The sequence below is a fragment of the Saimiri boliviensis genome, chromosome 15, assembly GCF_048565385.1.
Source record: "Saimiri boliviensis isolate mSaiBol1 chromosome 15, mSaiBol1.pri, whole genome shotgun sequence".
Classification (NCBI taxonomy): domain Eukaryota; kingdom Metazoa; phylum Chordata; class Mammalia; order Primates; family Cebidae; genus Saimiri; species Saimiri boliviensis.
The window spans coordinates 11,678,290-11,693,871 of record NC_133463.1 but is presented as its reverse complement, the minus strand read 5'-3'; the positions used below and the strand labels follow the sequence as shown (position 1 = coordinate 11,693,871).

General features: G+C 40.0%; 1 protein-coding gene across 7 annotated transcripts in view; it reads right to left on the bottom strand.

The window, feature by feature from the left end:
- The window catches only part of SDCBP (syndecan binding protein), a 31,695-nt gene extending 17,688 nt beyond the window's left edge, over window positions 1-14,007 (bottom strand). Inside the window, exons 1-2 of one of the 7 annotated variants that reach the window (XM_010346042.2) lie at window positions 13,916-14,007; window positions 2,549-2,614 (exon numbers count right to left, since the gene is read on the bottom strand). In XM_010346042.2, the coding sequence (XP_010344344.1) occupies window positions 2,549-2,599 (51 nt within the window). In that variant the 5' untranslated portion in view covers window positions 2,600-2,614; window positions 13,916-14,007. Of the gene's footprint in view, window positions 1-287; window positions 2,205-2,548; window positions 2,615-13,518; window positions 13,585-13,896 lie in introns of those variants that run through there. The other 6 variants (XM_010346043.2, XM_003935516.3, XM_010346044.2 and 3 more) reach the window with 6 other exon arrangements.
- Between the last annotated feature and the right edge of the window lie 1,575 nt (window positions 14,008-15,582).

The window sequence follows — 15,582 nt, the reverse complement described above, 5'->3', positions numbered from 1 at the left end:
GTGCTGGGATTACAGGCTTGAGCCACCGCGCCCGGCACAGAACATAACCATCTTTAAGCAATACATGACTATATACATGTCACTATACATTTGTCAAAACAGTGAACCCTAACGTAAACATGTAGACTTCGGGTGATAACTGATGAGCCAGATGTACTGCTCTGGTGCAGATGCTGATACTGGGGGAAGCAGTGCATGTGTGAGGACAGAGGGTATACTGTACTTTCTGATCAGTTTTGTTGTGAATCCAAAATTGCTCTAAAACACAGCTTATTAAATGAAAATACCTCTCCTTTGTGTGCAGTTACGATTTTCTATTCTTTTACTGCCATCGTTTTTAATCCAAGGAATACTGAAGAATACATATAGAAAGCTCCCTGTAAACAAAGTTATATAAACTTAATTATGTTATTTGCAATAAAAATGAAACAAAAGGATGTAACCCAATTTCAAGTACCGTAAACCATTAATTGTAGCTACTTATTTCAAACTTACTTTGAAATCTGACACTACTAATAAAGAGGGGTTGGGGTGCCTCAGGGAGCATGCCAGGGCCTGTTGTTTCCGTCATTAACAGAAAGGATGTGGTAAAACTGCACTTACAGAGTCACTTCTGCCAAATTCTGCTCACGATATTAGCAAACTGATAAGCTCTGGTTCTGTATATCATTATTTATTAAAAGCTTACTTTGCATAAGAAGAGCAACCACAGGCTCTTGTCAGGATTTGGAATGGATAGAGTTCTACAGACTGTATGATGCTAAAAGCCACAGCCTAATTAATGGCTGCTACAGAATAGTTTCAAAAATATGAATGGTTGGTCCACTGCTGTAATTTAGCTTTGCTGTGGTGTTAAAGGCCAGCAGATGAGAAAATGAAAACTACCTTCCTTCATAATACCATTTCAGGGGAATCCTAAGAATAAAAACAAACATGAGTATCATTGCCTTAGAAAATGATGCAAAAAAAAAAAATACAGCCAAAGAGTTTAATGGCTGGACTAGAAATATTTTAAAATTCAACTTCAGGGGTAATAAAAGAACCATGTTTCCTGCTCTTTACTCACTGTTCCATCTTTCAGCTGCTTTCTGCTCTGAACATAAAAGGTTCGTTAATGGAAAAACCTATGTAATTCAATTCACTTCTGCTTAAAGAGGACAGTATCATACAGATGGTAGCCTTCTTTATTTTTCATTCCAATATTTGTCAATATCAACTCTTCTTCTCCTGTTTGCAAAATCAAAATCCTCAGCTCATATCTGACTATGGTGATTTACATTCAATTCCATAAAAAGCCAACAAAAAAGGATGAAAACAAAGAACAGATTAGTCATGCTTTCAGGTCCATTTACAAATCCTTATCAGCTAATGTGCGGATGTCATGTTAATGGTTAAGTAGTTATTTTGGAAAGCTAAATATTTCAGATAAAAGCCTTTCAAAAAGAAAGAGATCTTGCTTAGATGAACTACGTGGAAATAAAAACCACATGAAGAAATTACTGACAAAATACTGAAGAAAGAAGTGAAAGGAACATTGAAAAGATGACTGAGGCAACGAAGCCTTGACAGCTGAACTGTAGATTTCAGAGATTTTACAAATCTCATTTTAATATCCATACTGGATCTATGATACAAAACAGCTGTTCAAAATTCAAATATCAAGTAATCTTACTTTCTAGTAAATTGAAGACAGGGCCTCAAGTAAATGATCTTCAAGGTAAGGAGTTTTTTGTTTATCTTGTCAAATTAAAGTAATAAACAATAGCTGAAGAAATTCTAAATTGATAAGAGATCAAGTTGAAAGCTAACCATAAACAGATGAATTCATCATATACTACAAATTATCCCCAGTTAAAATAATTACCAAAATTTTCCCACATAGCCAGAATTGATCCCCATTCTACATTTTGTTCTTAAGCAGAAGCGTCTGTCTTCAAAACTAATACTTATACAAAGGACTATAAAAATTTTCAACTCAATGCAATTAGAAATACTGCAGTCTCTAACACAGTCATTTAGAGAATAAGCAAGTGAAATGTCTGCTACTCATTCTCTCAAAGGAAAAAAATCACTACACTTTCCTTGTGCTTTTACATGACTGCTGTTCCCAAAGCTGCATGTAATCCACTATTTCTGTAATTTTAACCTCAATTAGGAGGCACAGAATTACTTTAAAGAGTGATTATACTTAAAGAGCCAAAAGAAAAATATACCAATTTTACACAAAACTATGAATATCTAAAAAATTAGAGTATATTTTGTCAACTTAAATGTTACATACAATTTTAGTCAGAAAATTCAGCTACATGTAGAAAGTATAAGTCAAATTTTTAAAAAATCCCATTCCTGTTATTCACAGTGAAATGAAAAACAAATTGCTAGTTTTTCTGTAACATTTTAGCCTGCAATTAATAAAATTGAAAAAAGGTTTATGAAGTACAAAAATGAACAAATATATCTACTATTTAGCTATCCTGCTTTACTTCACCTATAAGTCGAATATATGTTACTGTGTCTGTTTTGAAAAACATTATTTAAACTATCATACCTGAATTACTTTGTCTACCTTCAAGTCTTCAAGAGATGGATAGAGAGACATTTTTGCTGGATTCTTCTAAAAAAAAAAAAAAGTTCTATTATTCTGATGTCACAGAAATTAAAACAACATTTAAATTGCAAAACATACTTAAAAATAGGAAAATATAGGCTATACCAAAAGTTGGCTGATACTTAACAATTACCAAACTACCCTTCCTTCCCCTAATATTATTACTGAACTATATCCATCACAGATTTTAAAATTCCTTTCAAGTAAAAGTCCCTTCATTTTACAAATTCAGAAAATCAAATAGAACAGTTATGTGACTTACTCCTAACTTAAGACAAGTACTTGCAACTTAGCCAGGACTAGGAAAGTACCCTTAGTACAATGCCCTTGGGCATTACACAGCTACATTTATTTCTAACAATAAAAGCCTAAAAGCAGATCATATGCAGTACCAATACATGAAAGCTCTATCACTAAGAAAACTGTATGCATACATATATGTATATAGAAGAAACTATACCAACTACTAACAGATTTATCTTCAGAAGACAGATGGTAATAGAATGAGGAATAAGAGGGAAATTTTTACTTTTCATTTAATAATACTTCTAAATTAAGTAGAAGTATGTTTTTTTAGTTATCATGAATTGCTTTTTGTAATAGTTTAAAACACAATTCTCTAAACGTGTTATATGAATACGTATTTTAAATTTTATTTAGCTGTTTTGAGATGAATAACTTTCACTCAACCCAATAAAACAGAATATATGCTAAAGTGGTACACAGTTTATAAGATTCTTGATTCAGGTATCAATTTATTACCTCCCATTTCCAAATCCATTTCTTATTGCTTTCTCTCTCAAAATGGAGCTAAGCCCTTTCAATATTGCTGTGTTGCCAGCTGGCATGATGTTAAGCCTTGTCAGTAGAGGCAACTTGGAGGAGTAAGAGGTTTTTCTCTTTGTGGTTCCAACGTACTACTCCAGCCAGACTCCTGTGGCACCTGCTCCTATAGCATCTTGCAACCTGCAGGAAGTAGTTTCACAAGCATGCAGATGCTCACCCCAGCACTCTGTTGAGTAACTTTGCAGCAGAATGCCACCATCAAGGAATCTCCCCAAGCAGCTTTCTCAATCCCTTCATGTGGCTTCTGCAGCAAATTCCAAGGTTCAGCACACCAGAGGGAGAATTTCAGGGAAGTTAAACAGCCTATCTGGCAACTTCACCAATTGCCAGTGACATCTGCCCCCTCTTCAGCCAGACCTGGATCAGCCCCAGTAGGGGAGCAGCCCTGGAGTTAGCAGCTGCTTGTTAAGTCTGCTCTTAGAGTATTTTTCAAAATTGTCTTTACTTCTAATGAGTCAATCTCTACTTCTTCAACCATCTTATAACTAATAATTCTGTGTATTAGACCTCTGCTGTTAAAATCACTGTATGGTCTCTGTCTCCTAGTTAGACAGTATATAATAGTTCCTTTTCAAATTAATATAATTCACACATTCTAAAATACAGCCTTTCAAAGTATACAATGCAATGGTTTTTAGTATATTCACACACTTCTACAATCATCTCCACTATCTAATCTTAGAATATTTCCACCCTCCCCAAAAGAAATCTCATGCTTTCCCCATTCTACCCTCCTTCCAGCTCCAGGCAACCACACATACACTTCCCACCTCTGGATTTACCTATTGTGGATATTTAATGTAGAATCTTAGAAAATGTGGCCTTCTGGCCAGGTGCGGTGGCTCACCCCTGTAATCCCAGAACTTTAGGAGACCAAGGCAGGCGAGTCACCTGAGGTCGGGAGTTTGAGACCAGCCTGACGAACATGATGAAACCCCATCTCTAAAAACAAAACAACAACAACCAGGCGTGGTGGCTCACGCCTGTAATCCAAACACTTTGGAGGCCAAGGTGGCTGGATAACCTGAGGTTGAGAGTTCAAGACCAGCCTGACCAACATGGTGAAACCCTGTCTTTAAAAACAAACCAACAAACAACAACAACAAAAATATGTGGCTTTCTGCATCTGGCTTTTTTCACATATGCTCAAGGTTCATCTGCTGGAGCATGTATCAGTATTTCATTCATTTTTACAGCTGAATAATGTTCCATTGTATGTACACCACCTTGTATTTATGAATTCATCAGCTGATGACATTTGGGTTATATGCGCTTTTTCACTATTATGAATAATGCTGCTACAAATGCTAATAGCATCTGCACTGTTAGTAAATAATATGTAAGTTTACATACTTTTTTCAATAAATGCATCTTTAATTCTCTTAGTATATAGTTAAACATGGAACTGCTGGGTCATATAGTAACTCTAATACCATCCCCTTGATGATTACAGGATTCGACATATGAATGGAGGGACAGGGTCACAAACATTCAGACCACAGCATAGACCACTATCATATATGATTTACAAATACTTTGCTTATTCTGTAGATTGTCTTTTCATTTTTTCACAGTACACTTTGCAGCATGAAGTTTTTAGTTTTGACAAAGTTGAATCTATATTTCTTCTTGGTTGCTTATGCTTTAGACCTAATATCTAAGAAACTATTGCCCAACTTAAGGTCATGAAGAATTACCCTTATGTTTTCTTCTAAAAATTTTATGTCTTTAGTTCTTGCATTTATATGTTTGATTTATTTTGTTAATTTTGTACATGATGTGTGGTATTTGATATAAATGTGGTCACCACTACTCTTTTTTGGTTACCATTTGCATGGAATATCTTTTTCCATCCTTTTACTTTCAGCATGTGTCCTTAAATCTAAACAGTGTCTCTTATAAACTGGGTGTAGCTGGCTCTTGGTTTTCTTTTCTTAATCCATTCAGCCCCTCTATGTCTTCTGACTGGAGAGTTTAGTACACTTACAGTTAAAGTTATTGCTGAGAAGGAAGGACTTGCAATTGACATTTTGTTATTGATTTTCTTTCTTGTGGCTTTTTTGTGCTTCCTCTCCTCTCTTGCCATCACGCTTGTTGTTTCAGACTTTGTAACAGATATGCTTTGCTTCCTTTCTTTCTTGTATTTTCTATGGGTATTTTCTTTGTGGTTACCATGGAGCTTACATAAAACAGCTCATAATAAACCTATTTTAAGCTGATAACTTCAACTGCATACAATACTGCTTCTTCTCATCCACCCCCATACTGCATTACTGTCACAAATTACATCTTTTATGCTGTGGATCCATTAACATTTTTATTTTTTTATTTTTTAGAGACAGGGTCTTGCTATGTTGCCCAGGCTGGAGTGCAGGGGCTATTCACAGGTGCGATACCAATACTGATCAGCACGGGAGTTTTGACCCGCTCCGTTTCTGACCTGGGCCGGTTCACCCCTCCTTAGGCAACCTGGTGGTTCCCTGCTCCTGGGAGGTCACCATATTGATGTTGAACTTAGTGCAGACACCAGATTGACATAGTGCACTACAGCCCAGAACTCCTGGGCTCAAGCGATCCTCCAGCCTCAGCCTCCAGAGTAGCTGGGACTACAGGAATGCACCACCACACCTGGATCCATTAACATTTTTATAGTTATAGGCACTTATACTTTTGTCTTAAGATTTATGTATCAGACATAAATGTGATTTACTCACCACCACCATTACAATATGCAAATCTGTATTTGTCCATAGCTTTATCCTTTCATTTTAAACTTTCATGTTGAACATCCTTTTGTTTCCATTTAATAGACTCCATCAGCATTCAGTTACAGTGGTGATGAACTCTCTCAGATTTTGCTTATTTCTTATTTTGCTTATTTTGTATTGAGAATCTTATTTCTCTTTTACTTTTGAAGGAAAGTTTTGCCAGATACAATACTTTGCTGGCAGTTTTTCTTCCAGCAGTTTGACTGTATCATCCCACTCCTTTTCAACCTACAAGGTTTCTGCTAAGAAATCTACTTACAGTCCTAAAGGATCTCCTTTGTACATGACAAGTTGCTCTTTTCCTGATGCTTTCAAAATTCTTTGACTTAGATAATTTGATTATGGTGTGGTTCCATGTAGATGTCTTCAGATTGTTCCACCTTGGAGTCCCTGGGGTTTCTTGAATCTGGATGTCTACTACCTTCCTCAGATTTGGGAAGTTTTGGGCATTATTTCTTCATATGCTCCTTTCTTTTTCCAACATATGGATCTTCTGTACAATCTATATTGATACAATTGATGCTGTCCCATTAGTACTCTAGGCGGTCTTCATTCTTTATTATTTTTATTTTTGTTTCTTTGACTGGAAAATTTCAAATGACTGGCTTCAATTTCATTAATTCTTCTCCTTGAAACACTGCTGCTAAACCCCTCTAGTAAATCTACCAATTTAGTCAAAGCAGCATATTGCATCTGTTACAACATCTGTTTGGTTTCTTTTTACGTTTTCAATCTCTTTGTTGATAGCATTTTGTTCGTGCAGCATTTTCCTCCAGTCACTGAGCATCTTTATGGTGGTTAGTCTGAATTCCTTCTGAGATAATCAAGATATATCCGTTATTTAAAGTTGGTTCCTGGATATTTTGACCCTTTGATTGTGCCATGTTTCTTTGTGTGCCTTTTAACATCATGTTGGAATCTATGCATTTGAAAAAATATCACCTCTCCCAGACTTTGTGAACTGGCTCTATACAGAGAAAAATCTCACTGACCAGCCTGACTAGAGATTCTGCACTCCTTTTGAACCTTTCCTGAGGATGCTCCTTCTCAACTAGTGTGTATAAATTCTCAAGACGAACTTTTTGGTTTTCTTTTCCAGGATCTCATAATCTTTTGCTCCCTGTGGTATCTGACTATAGTACTTCAGGTTCTCTGAAGCTGCTGCAAGCCACCCAGGCTTTTGTTTTCAGAGGTGCCCAACCTGGTGCCCTTTCCTGTCAGTGGCTTTTAAGAGTATGCCCACTCCTGCCTGTGCTCCAAGTCAGGTGAAACAGAAACCAGTCCCTTAGGCAGCTCTCTGAAGTGCTGGAATGTAAGACACATACTCCACTATTCTCTCCCCAAGGCCTTTCATGCCACACCTAGGGAGAGGCTGCTGAGCTGTAGCATTCTCTGTCTGCTCTACCATGGGTCCTCTAGAGCAGCAACAAGTTTTACAGCTCTCTTGTTCTCAGTGGCTCCCGGGCACCTGGATACACCAGCTCCTGTCAGCTTTCCAAGATAAGCAAGACAGAAGCCAGTCCCTCAGCCCACTGAAAAACTGAAACATGGACACACATTCCAACTTTTTTGTCTCCCCAAGGAGAAGCCAGGAGTTGAGAATTTTCTCCTGCTGGTTTCATGCTGAGGGAGGGGGAGGGACGATGGTGAGTGCATGCTAATCTAAACTGTCAACTTTGTTTTTAATGACCCTGCAACCTGGTGCCCTTTCCTGTCACAGCTTATATTCAGGCAAAATAAAAACCAGTCCCTTGGGCAGACCTTTGAAAAATCTGAATTTCAAACGTATGTTTCAGTGTTCTCTTTCCCTCCCCAGGGAAAAGCCAGGAGTCTGGAGTCTCCTCTCGCTCATGCCATGCTGAGCCAGGGGAATGAACTATGGTAAGCAAGTAGGATGAATTTTCCTACCATCTTGGATGCAGCTGGTTTTCTGCTCGCCTAGAATGCAGGAGTCTCTTAACTAGTTTCTGGATTTCTCACAAAGAGATCTGGGCTGTGTATTGTTATTGAATCAGTAACTCTGTGGGGAGAAGAAACGTGTGGGCTTTCTATTGCACCTTCTTGCTGACATTTCCCTTCTTTTATTTGCTTCTTGCCTAATTTCTCTGGCTATAATTTCCAGTTCAACGCTGAATAGTAGTGGCCTGGTACAGTTCTTAAGGAAAAAACAGAATCTAGGTTTGTGAGGGGAAAAAAAGGACATTCTTGAGAAAACACTATTAAATATGATTTAATTGTATTAATCCAGGAGAACAAAGTGAATTAACTTCTTTGGGTTCAAAGGATCAATCTCCTAGCAGCCTTTCCCTTAAACACAATTTTTTGCCTTAACATTCAACCATTCTATCAATACAAACAAAATGCATATGATATACAATAAATGAAATGCATATGATACACAATATACAAAATGCAAAGCAAATTGCAATACCAACAACCAAAATGCACTGAAAAGAATGTTACCTGGCCTATTTCTGTTTCTGATTTCTTTTTTTGATTGTCACTGGCTAACTTCAAAATCCCACTGTATCTTGAAAAATAAAGTGGTTTCCTAACTTTTCTCCCCATAGACGTTTCTCTTCAAACAAATATTAACTGAAGCTGTCCGAACAACTCTTGAGTTAATTCATACCCAGCAACTCAAGCCAAGAAGAGAAATGGACTTTCAATTTTTTTTTTAAATAACAAATATTACTCTAATTTACGCTTCCATAAAAAGTAAGTTTCAGGTTTAAGTGCATTGATCTTAATTCACTCTCACTATTCTTCTAAATCACAAAGCATTCCTCAATTTTACTTTCTTGACCCATTTCATCAAATTTATTTCCAAGTAATAAAATGTTGTAGCTGCAAACCACTGACTTTTCATCACTAGGTCACATGCTTCCATGCCTGTGTATTTTTGCAAAAGGTGTATCCTCTTCCAGGAATGTCCTTCCAGGACTTCTCCAGTGATCAAAATCCTAGTTAGCCTTGAAGTCTAGGTCAAGTGCCACTTCTTCAAAAATGGTGCCTTTGATGGCTTCAGTTGGATATTATTTGTTCCTTTCAATTTCTCTCAACTCTGCCTCAGGTTATAGCTAGTACATGTTTATCTCCATTACTTGACGGCAGAACTCACATTTAATATATTTACACAGCATAAATGCTTTATCATCATCCTCAAAGATATCAAATGTAGCTGGGCGCAGGGGCTCATGCCTGTAATCTCAACAGTTTGGTAGAACAAGGTGGGTGGATCAGATAAGCCCAAGGTTTTGTAACCAGCTTGGGCAACACAGAAAAACCCCATCTCTACAAAAAATACAGAAAACTAGCTAGGCACAGTGACACACGCCTGTAGCTACTCAGGATGCTGAAGTGGGAGGATCACCTAAGCCCAGGAAGTTGAGGCTGCAGTGAGCTGTCATCACATCACCACACTCTAACCTGGGTGACAGACTGAGACCCTGTCTCACCACAAAAAAAAAAAAAAAAAATTTAAAAAAGAAGATATCAAATGTTAATATTTTGATAAATATTATAAAAATAACAGTAAATAAGATAAACACTTATTGAAAAGATCAAAATATTCTAGGGCAAGTCTATACTTTTGAACCTAACAGTGTACAAAGCCTTCTAGAAAAACGATAAATGCTTTATTTTTCTGAAGGGCTCCATTAAGTCACCTGTATATTATATTTAAATCTAATGGGAACTCTCAGAAACACAGCCTTTTTGCAAGAACCGCAAAGCTAACTTTGAGAAACCCTTCTAATTGTGGCTGGAATTTCATAATGACCAATAATGAGGTTTAAGAGGATTCTGAAAGTAACTACCACATTAGTGTAAGAATCTCATTTTACCTCACTTGCAACTCTTATTAAACACTATTATTGTACCAACTAAACTACAGAATTTTGTTTCTAGGATTTCCTTTGAGATGAGTAATCACTAACAGGATAAAACTCCCACATCTACTCTGACAGAGTTTAATCAAACCTTCCTGACCACTACAGCTTTTTTCCACTGGTCTATTTCCTTGGAAAGAAATGGTACTGCCCACAGACCCTTTGACCAGGTTTGGCCCATGCTACGTTACTTGCAATCTCTGTGACCCATGCCTTATGAAAGGCCCCTAAACCCACTGTATCCCAGGCCTCATAAATAATTCCCAAATGGGATTATTAAGAGATCTTTTAGTGGTTGGGATAGTTTCAGGACTTATTCAGAACACCGAAAGACTGACTATGTATGTGTGCATGCATGTATGTATGTATCTATCATCTATCTATCTATATTGTCTACCTCAGTACGAAGTTTCTCATTTGTCCCTCAACCCCCTCAGGGCAATATCAGAGTGACCTCCTTGAAGTCTTTAAATATGTGCACAGAACAAAGGCCCTCAACTTAAATACTGTATGTGATATTTTGGAATTCTAGTTTGCTCTCTGGATACAATATTCTGATTAATGAAGTAGGAAACACTAGTAACGTTTTCCAAATACTATCACCTAGAATGGAACTATTCATCAATTTCTGAGTTATTAGCCTCGCCCTTTCTCAAACCACGAACTACAACTGGCCTCCCTTAAAAATGATGTGTGACTGTTTAAGGTGAAATATGTTTATTTGCTTGTTTTAATCTAAGCTATTAAAACGGGAGTTCCCAATCCCCAGGCCAAGGACCAATACCAGTTGGTGGCCCATTAGGAAACAGGCCACACACAGCAGGAGCTGAGTGGCAGGTGAGCCAGTATTACCACCTGAGCTCTATCTACCTCAAGTCAGATCAGTGGCTGCATTAGCTTCTCATAGGAGCAGGAACCCTATAGTGATCTCGGTTAAACACTCCTTGTGAAATAGTTTCATCCTGAAACCATCCCCCCATCCTGTCTGTGGAAAAGCTGTCTTCCATGAAACCAGTCCCTCGTGCCAAAAATGTCGGGAACCACTGTATTAAAAACATTTTGGAAAAATAAAAATTGAGGACTACAGAATCACTGATTTTTAAAAAATATTACATGACAGTTGAGCAATTAGTTGAATTCAAAGATGTTGCCTATTTCAACTATCCATATCTTCAAAACCAGGAAAATCTGGAATACTAATTTGTGTTTCTTTTGTTGAAGCTGGTATTAAAATTTCTAGTAAAGTTGTGTTGCATTATCTCTTTATTTTCACTTATGCGAACTATTCATAAAATGAATGAAAAATGTAAAAAATAAAAATAAAGTATCAGGCCAGGAACTGTGGCTCATGCCTGTAATCCTAGCACTTTGGGAGGCCGAGGCAGGAGGACTCCTTGAACCCAGGAGTTTGAGACCAGCCTGAACAACACAGCAAGATGATTCCATCTCTAAAAAAATAAAATAAAAAGTAAAAAATGAAAAAATAACATGTCCATTAGGCCCAGATGGTAAGCATTCCAGATAGCTCATACATGGGGTCTAGAAACACAATTTTATATATCCTAAGCAGTCTTCCAGAGCAATGTTCTCAATCTGGCTAATCATCAGAGCCAAACTACCGGAGGCTCTAGTTATAAACACAGCTTCCTGGGCCGGGCGTGGTGGCACGCGCCTGTGGTCTCAGCTACTCGGGAGGCTGAGGCGGAAGAATTGCTTGAACACAGGAGACGGAGGTTGCAGTGAGCCGAGACTGCACCACTGCACTCCAGCCTGGCAACAGAGCAAGACTCCGCCTCAAAAACAAACAAAAGAACAAACAAACAAAAACAGCTTCCTGGACAGATACAAATTTCATGGAAGGGCTTAGGTACTCTTCTTTTTACTAAATATCCTGGGGGTTTCTGATGATCAGTCATTAAGAAATATATCCATATAAAGTCCACTCTAAGTAGAATAATTAATTCTTACCCCTAGGATTCCATTTCTCAGCTACTGAACTGGCAAAAACCCAAAGTTTGACAACACTCTCCGATAGCAAGGCTTTGAGAAACACTCATACACTACTAGTGGGAGCGTAAACTAGTACAATTCCCATGGAGAATGAGTTTGCAGTAGCTTACTAAAATTCGAAATTCAGATACTCTCCAACTCTGCAGCATCACTTCAAGACCTGAAGTGTACAAATACGTGTGCACAAAGGAAGCAACATATGTAAAAGTTTATTCAGTGCAGCACTGACTGTAACAGCAAGACTTGAAAGCTATATATGCTGATATTAGAAAAGTTCCAAAATATTATCACTAACCGGAAAAATAAGAGCAAAACGTCGAGCAGTATATAAAATGTTAACGTTTATGTTAAAGGAGACAAATACAGCTTGTATGTTTGCCTGTGTAGATATAATATTCCTGGATGAATACCTAAGAAATTTAAAACAGTTGGCTGCCTGCCGGAAGGAAGGAGACTTGATACTATATACCTTTGCATGCCGCTTAAATTTTGAGACATGTGACCGTTTACCTACTCAAAGACAATATTTACAAAAGACGTTGGCAGCACTTGAAAAAAAATTAATAAATGCTAACGTAACTATTACTAAGTGTAAAAATTATTTTAACGTTGTTTGGGGAGCTTTTCTTTTTTATAATCTCTTGGCATTTAATACCTATAAAAAGTACCCAAATCTGGCAACAGGGAAAATAGCTGTGCCACGCTCACTTTAAGAAACTGTTTAATTAAACAGTACATTTAACTGGCAACCATTAGCAAATTCTTCCCCTTTTATGACTTTTACGTCTTTTCCTATAATGTCCAAAACTAAAAGTTAATGTCTCTCAAGTTAACTTTAGTTTATAATGGAGTGACTAAACAAGCGGGTGTTAAGAGTTTGGTAAACCGAGTGTACTTTCTAAGGAAAGTATGTAATGGAAAAAATAACCGTAAATGTGTACGCAGTTATACAGAATAGATAATCCTAGAAACTGAGCACATTCGAAGACTCCATGACTCAATCATCCCACTTTGATAAAAGTAAAAACTTTCCACACCCATATGCCTTCCCTTTCCCATCATTACAAGGAAATCCCGAGAGGAAAGCTCTGAGTCATCAGATCTCAGGAGTATTTCCTTCTAAACATACCCTACTGGAAACGGTTCTCCCTCAGGTCCAACAGCGCCAGGAAAACGCTCAGCGCGAACCGCCTCTCCCCACCCCCTTCCAAAAAAGTCAACGTTTCGCCCACTGAACACCTCCTTCCTGCTTTCAAATCCAGGACGTTCCGAATAACCCAGAAGGAAGTACAGCCCAAGAAACGCGGGGAGACAGGACGTTCCAAACAACCCAGAAGGAAGCACAGCCCAGGAAACGCGGGGAGACACCGTGGCCAGAGGCTCTTTCTTGACTTGCCTCGAGATCTTTACCGAGAACAACGAGGATCGAGAGACGCTCCCAGGAGGAATCCCAGAGCTGGGGCCGGGGCTGCCCGCGTTCACCCGGCCGTCCCTCCGGGCTCTGCCCACCCCAGCCCCGGCCCCAGCCCGGAGAGGAGCTCGAAACCCGCGGGGCCGCGGCAGGCAGAGCGCGCTGCTCCCGCAAACGTGCCCCGCAGCCAGCACGGCGCAGGGCGGGGCGCGGAGCCCCCCGAGGAGAGGGCGTCGCCGCCGCCTCCCGAAAACGGCCGCGACCAGGACGCTCTCGGTGAAGAGGCCCGGGGACCCTCGCGCCTCTGCCCCGCGTCCCCGCGCCCGGCACCGGCGTCCCTCTTGCCCCCTTTCGGCCTCTCACCTAGCCCACCGGGACTCACTCGCGGTCACCGCCTCCGGTCACTGGCGCGGACTTCGGAGGCCCGAGGGTAGCCGAGCGGCGAGAGCGCGAGGACCGCCCCCGAGGCGCGTCACGAAGCCGCCCCCGCCTTCCGCCCGCGCAGGCGCACGGCCCCGGGTCAGGTGACCCCGTCCCCTAGGCAACGCGGCGGCGGGAGTCGAGGGGCTCGGGCGTGGGGCGTGCCCGCGGCTGCCGGGATCCCGCTAGGGAGGGCCGGGCACTCGCCCGCTGTGCCGACCGGCCGCCGTCCCGCGGTGATGCGCCCCGTCTTCTCCGCTCCTCTGGCGGTTCGTGCCCGCCGGCCCCGTGCCACCCACTCACTACTGTGTGTATCGCAGCTCACGGTCGCTTGGTTCTGGTCCCCTGCAATTCAAACAGGTCTCGGGAGCCCAGGCTCCGTCTTGGGATGCCTTCCACCTCCACCCCTGCTGTCCTAGCCGCCCTCTCCTCCTGGCGGTACCGCGCCGCCGCAGGCTCAGAAACGTTCCTCTCACTCACTGCCCCTTCTCCACTCCTGCCTTATTTTTCTGTTTGAAATTTGGGGGGTCGGAGGGGAGGTGGTTGTTACTTTTTGTCCGCCTGAGCTGATATTCCCTCGCTGTTGAGAGCTGCGCAAAAGTCACTACTGTTTCCCAATACAGAAACATAACGATAATTTCTTGAGGGCTGATGATGTGCCAGCCATAGCTCTACGAACTTGGTATATAGTCTTGTTTGGTTTTCACATCCGTCTATAAAATAAATAAAACATCGGGCCGGGCGCGATGGCTCACGCCTGTAATCCCAGCACTTTGGGAGGCCGAGGCGGGTGGATCACGAGGTCAAGAGATCGAGACCATCCTGGCCAACATGGTGAAACTCCGTCTCTACTAAAAATACAAAAATTAGCTGGGCATGGTGGTGCGTGCCTGTAATCCCAGCTACTCAGGAGGCTGAGGCAGGAGAATTGCCTGAACCCATGAGGCGGAGGTTGCCGTGAGCTGAGATTGCGCCATTGCACTCCAGCTTGGGTAACAAGAGCGAAACTCTGTCTCAAAATAAAATAAAGTAAAATAAATAAAATAAAATAAAATAAAATAAAATAAAAAATAAATAAAAACATCGCATTACAGACAAAGAAACTGAGGCACAGTTTACCCAAAAATAATCATAGTTGCCATGGGAATACTGTAGAGTGCTTGACAAAATAACATTTACAAGCAGTTTATTTATAGCTAAATTAGTGCCACAATAATACCTGGCAAAACTAATAAAAAATCTGAGGCTAAAAGAGTTGACAACTAAAGATGAAAACTTTACCCTCAGTAAGGTTTTATGTAGTTAGGCTGATGAAAATGGACGTTTAAAAATAATTACAAGGTAGATTTGGAATGAGAAAATAAAACTTTCTGTTTTCAGATGAGATGGTTATCTAACATAGAAAATCCAGGAAAATTGACACCCCTCCCCTCTAAAATAGAATGAAAAGCAATTATAGTAAGGTTGCATGAACAAGTTTAAAACAAGCTGATCCTAAGCCAAAATGCTTGGGACCAGAAATGTTTCCAGTTTTGGATTTTTTTGGCTTTTATGAAATTTGCATTATATAATTACAGCTTTACCATCCCTATTCCAAAAACCAAAATGGTCCAGTGAGCCATTTCCCTT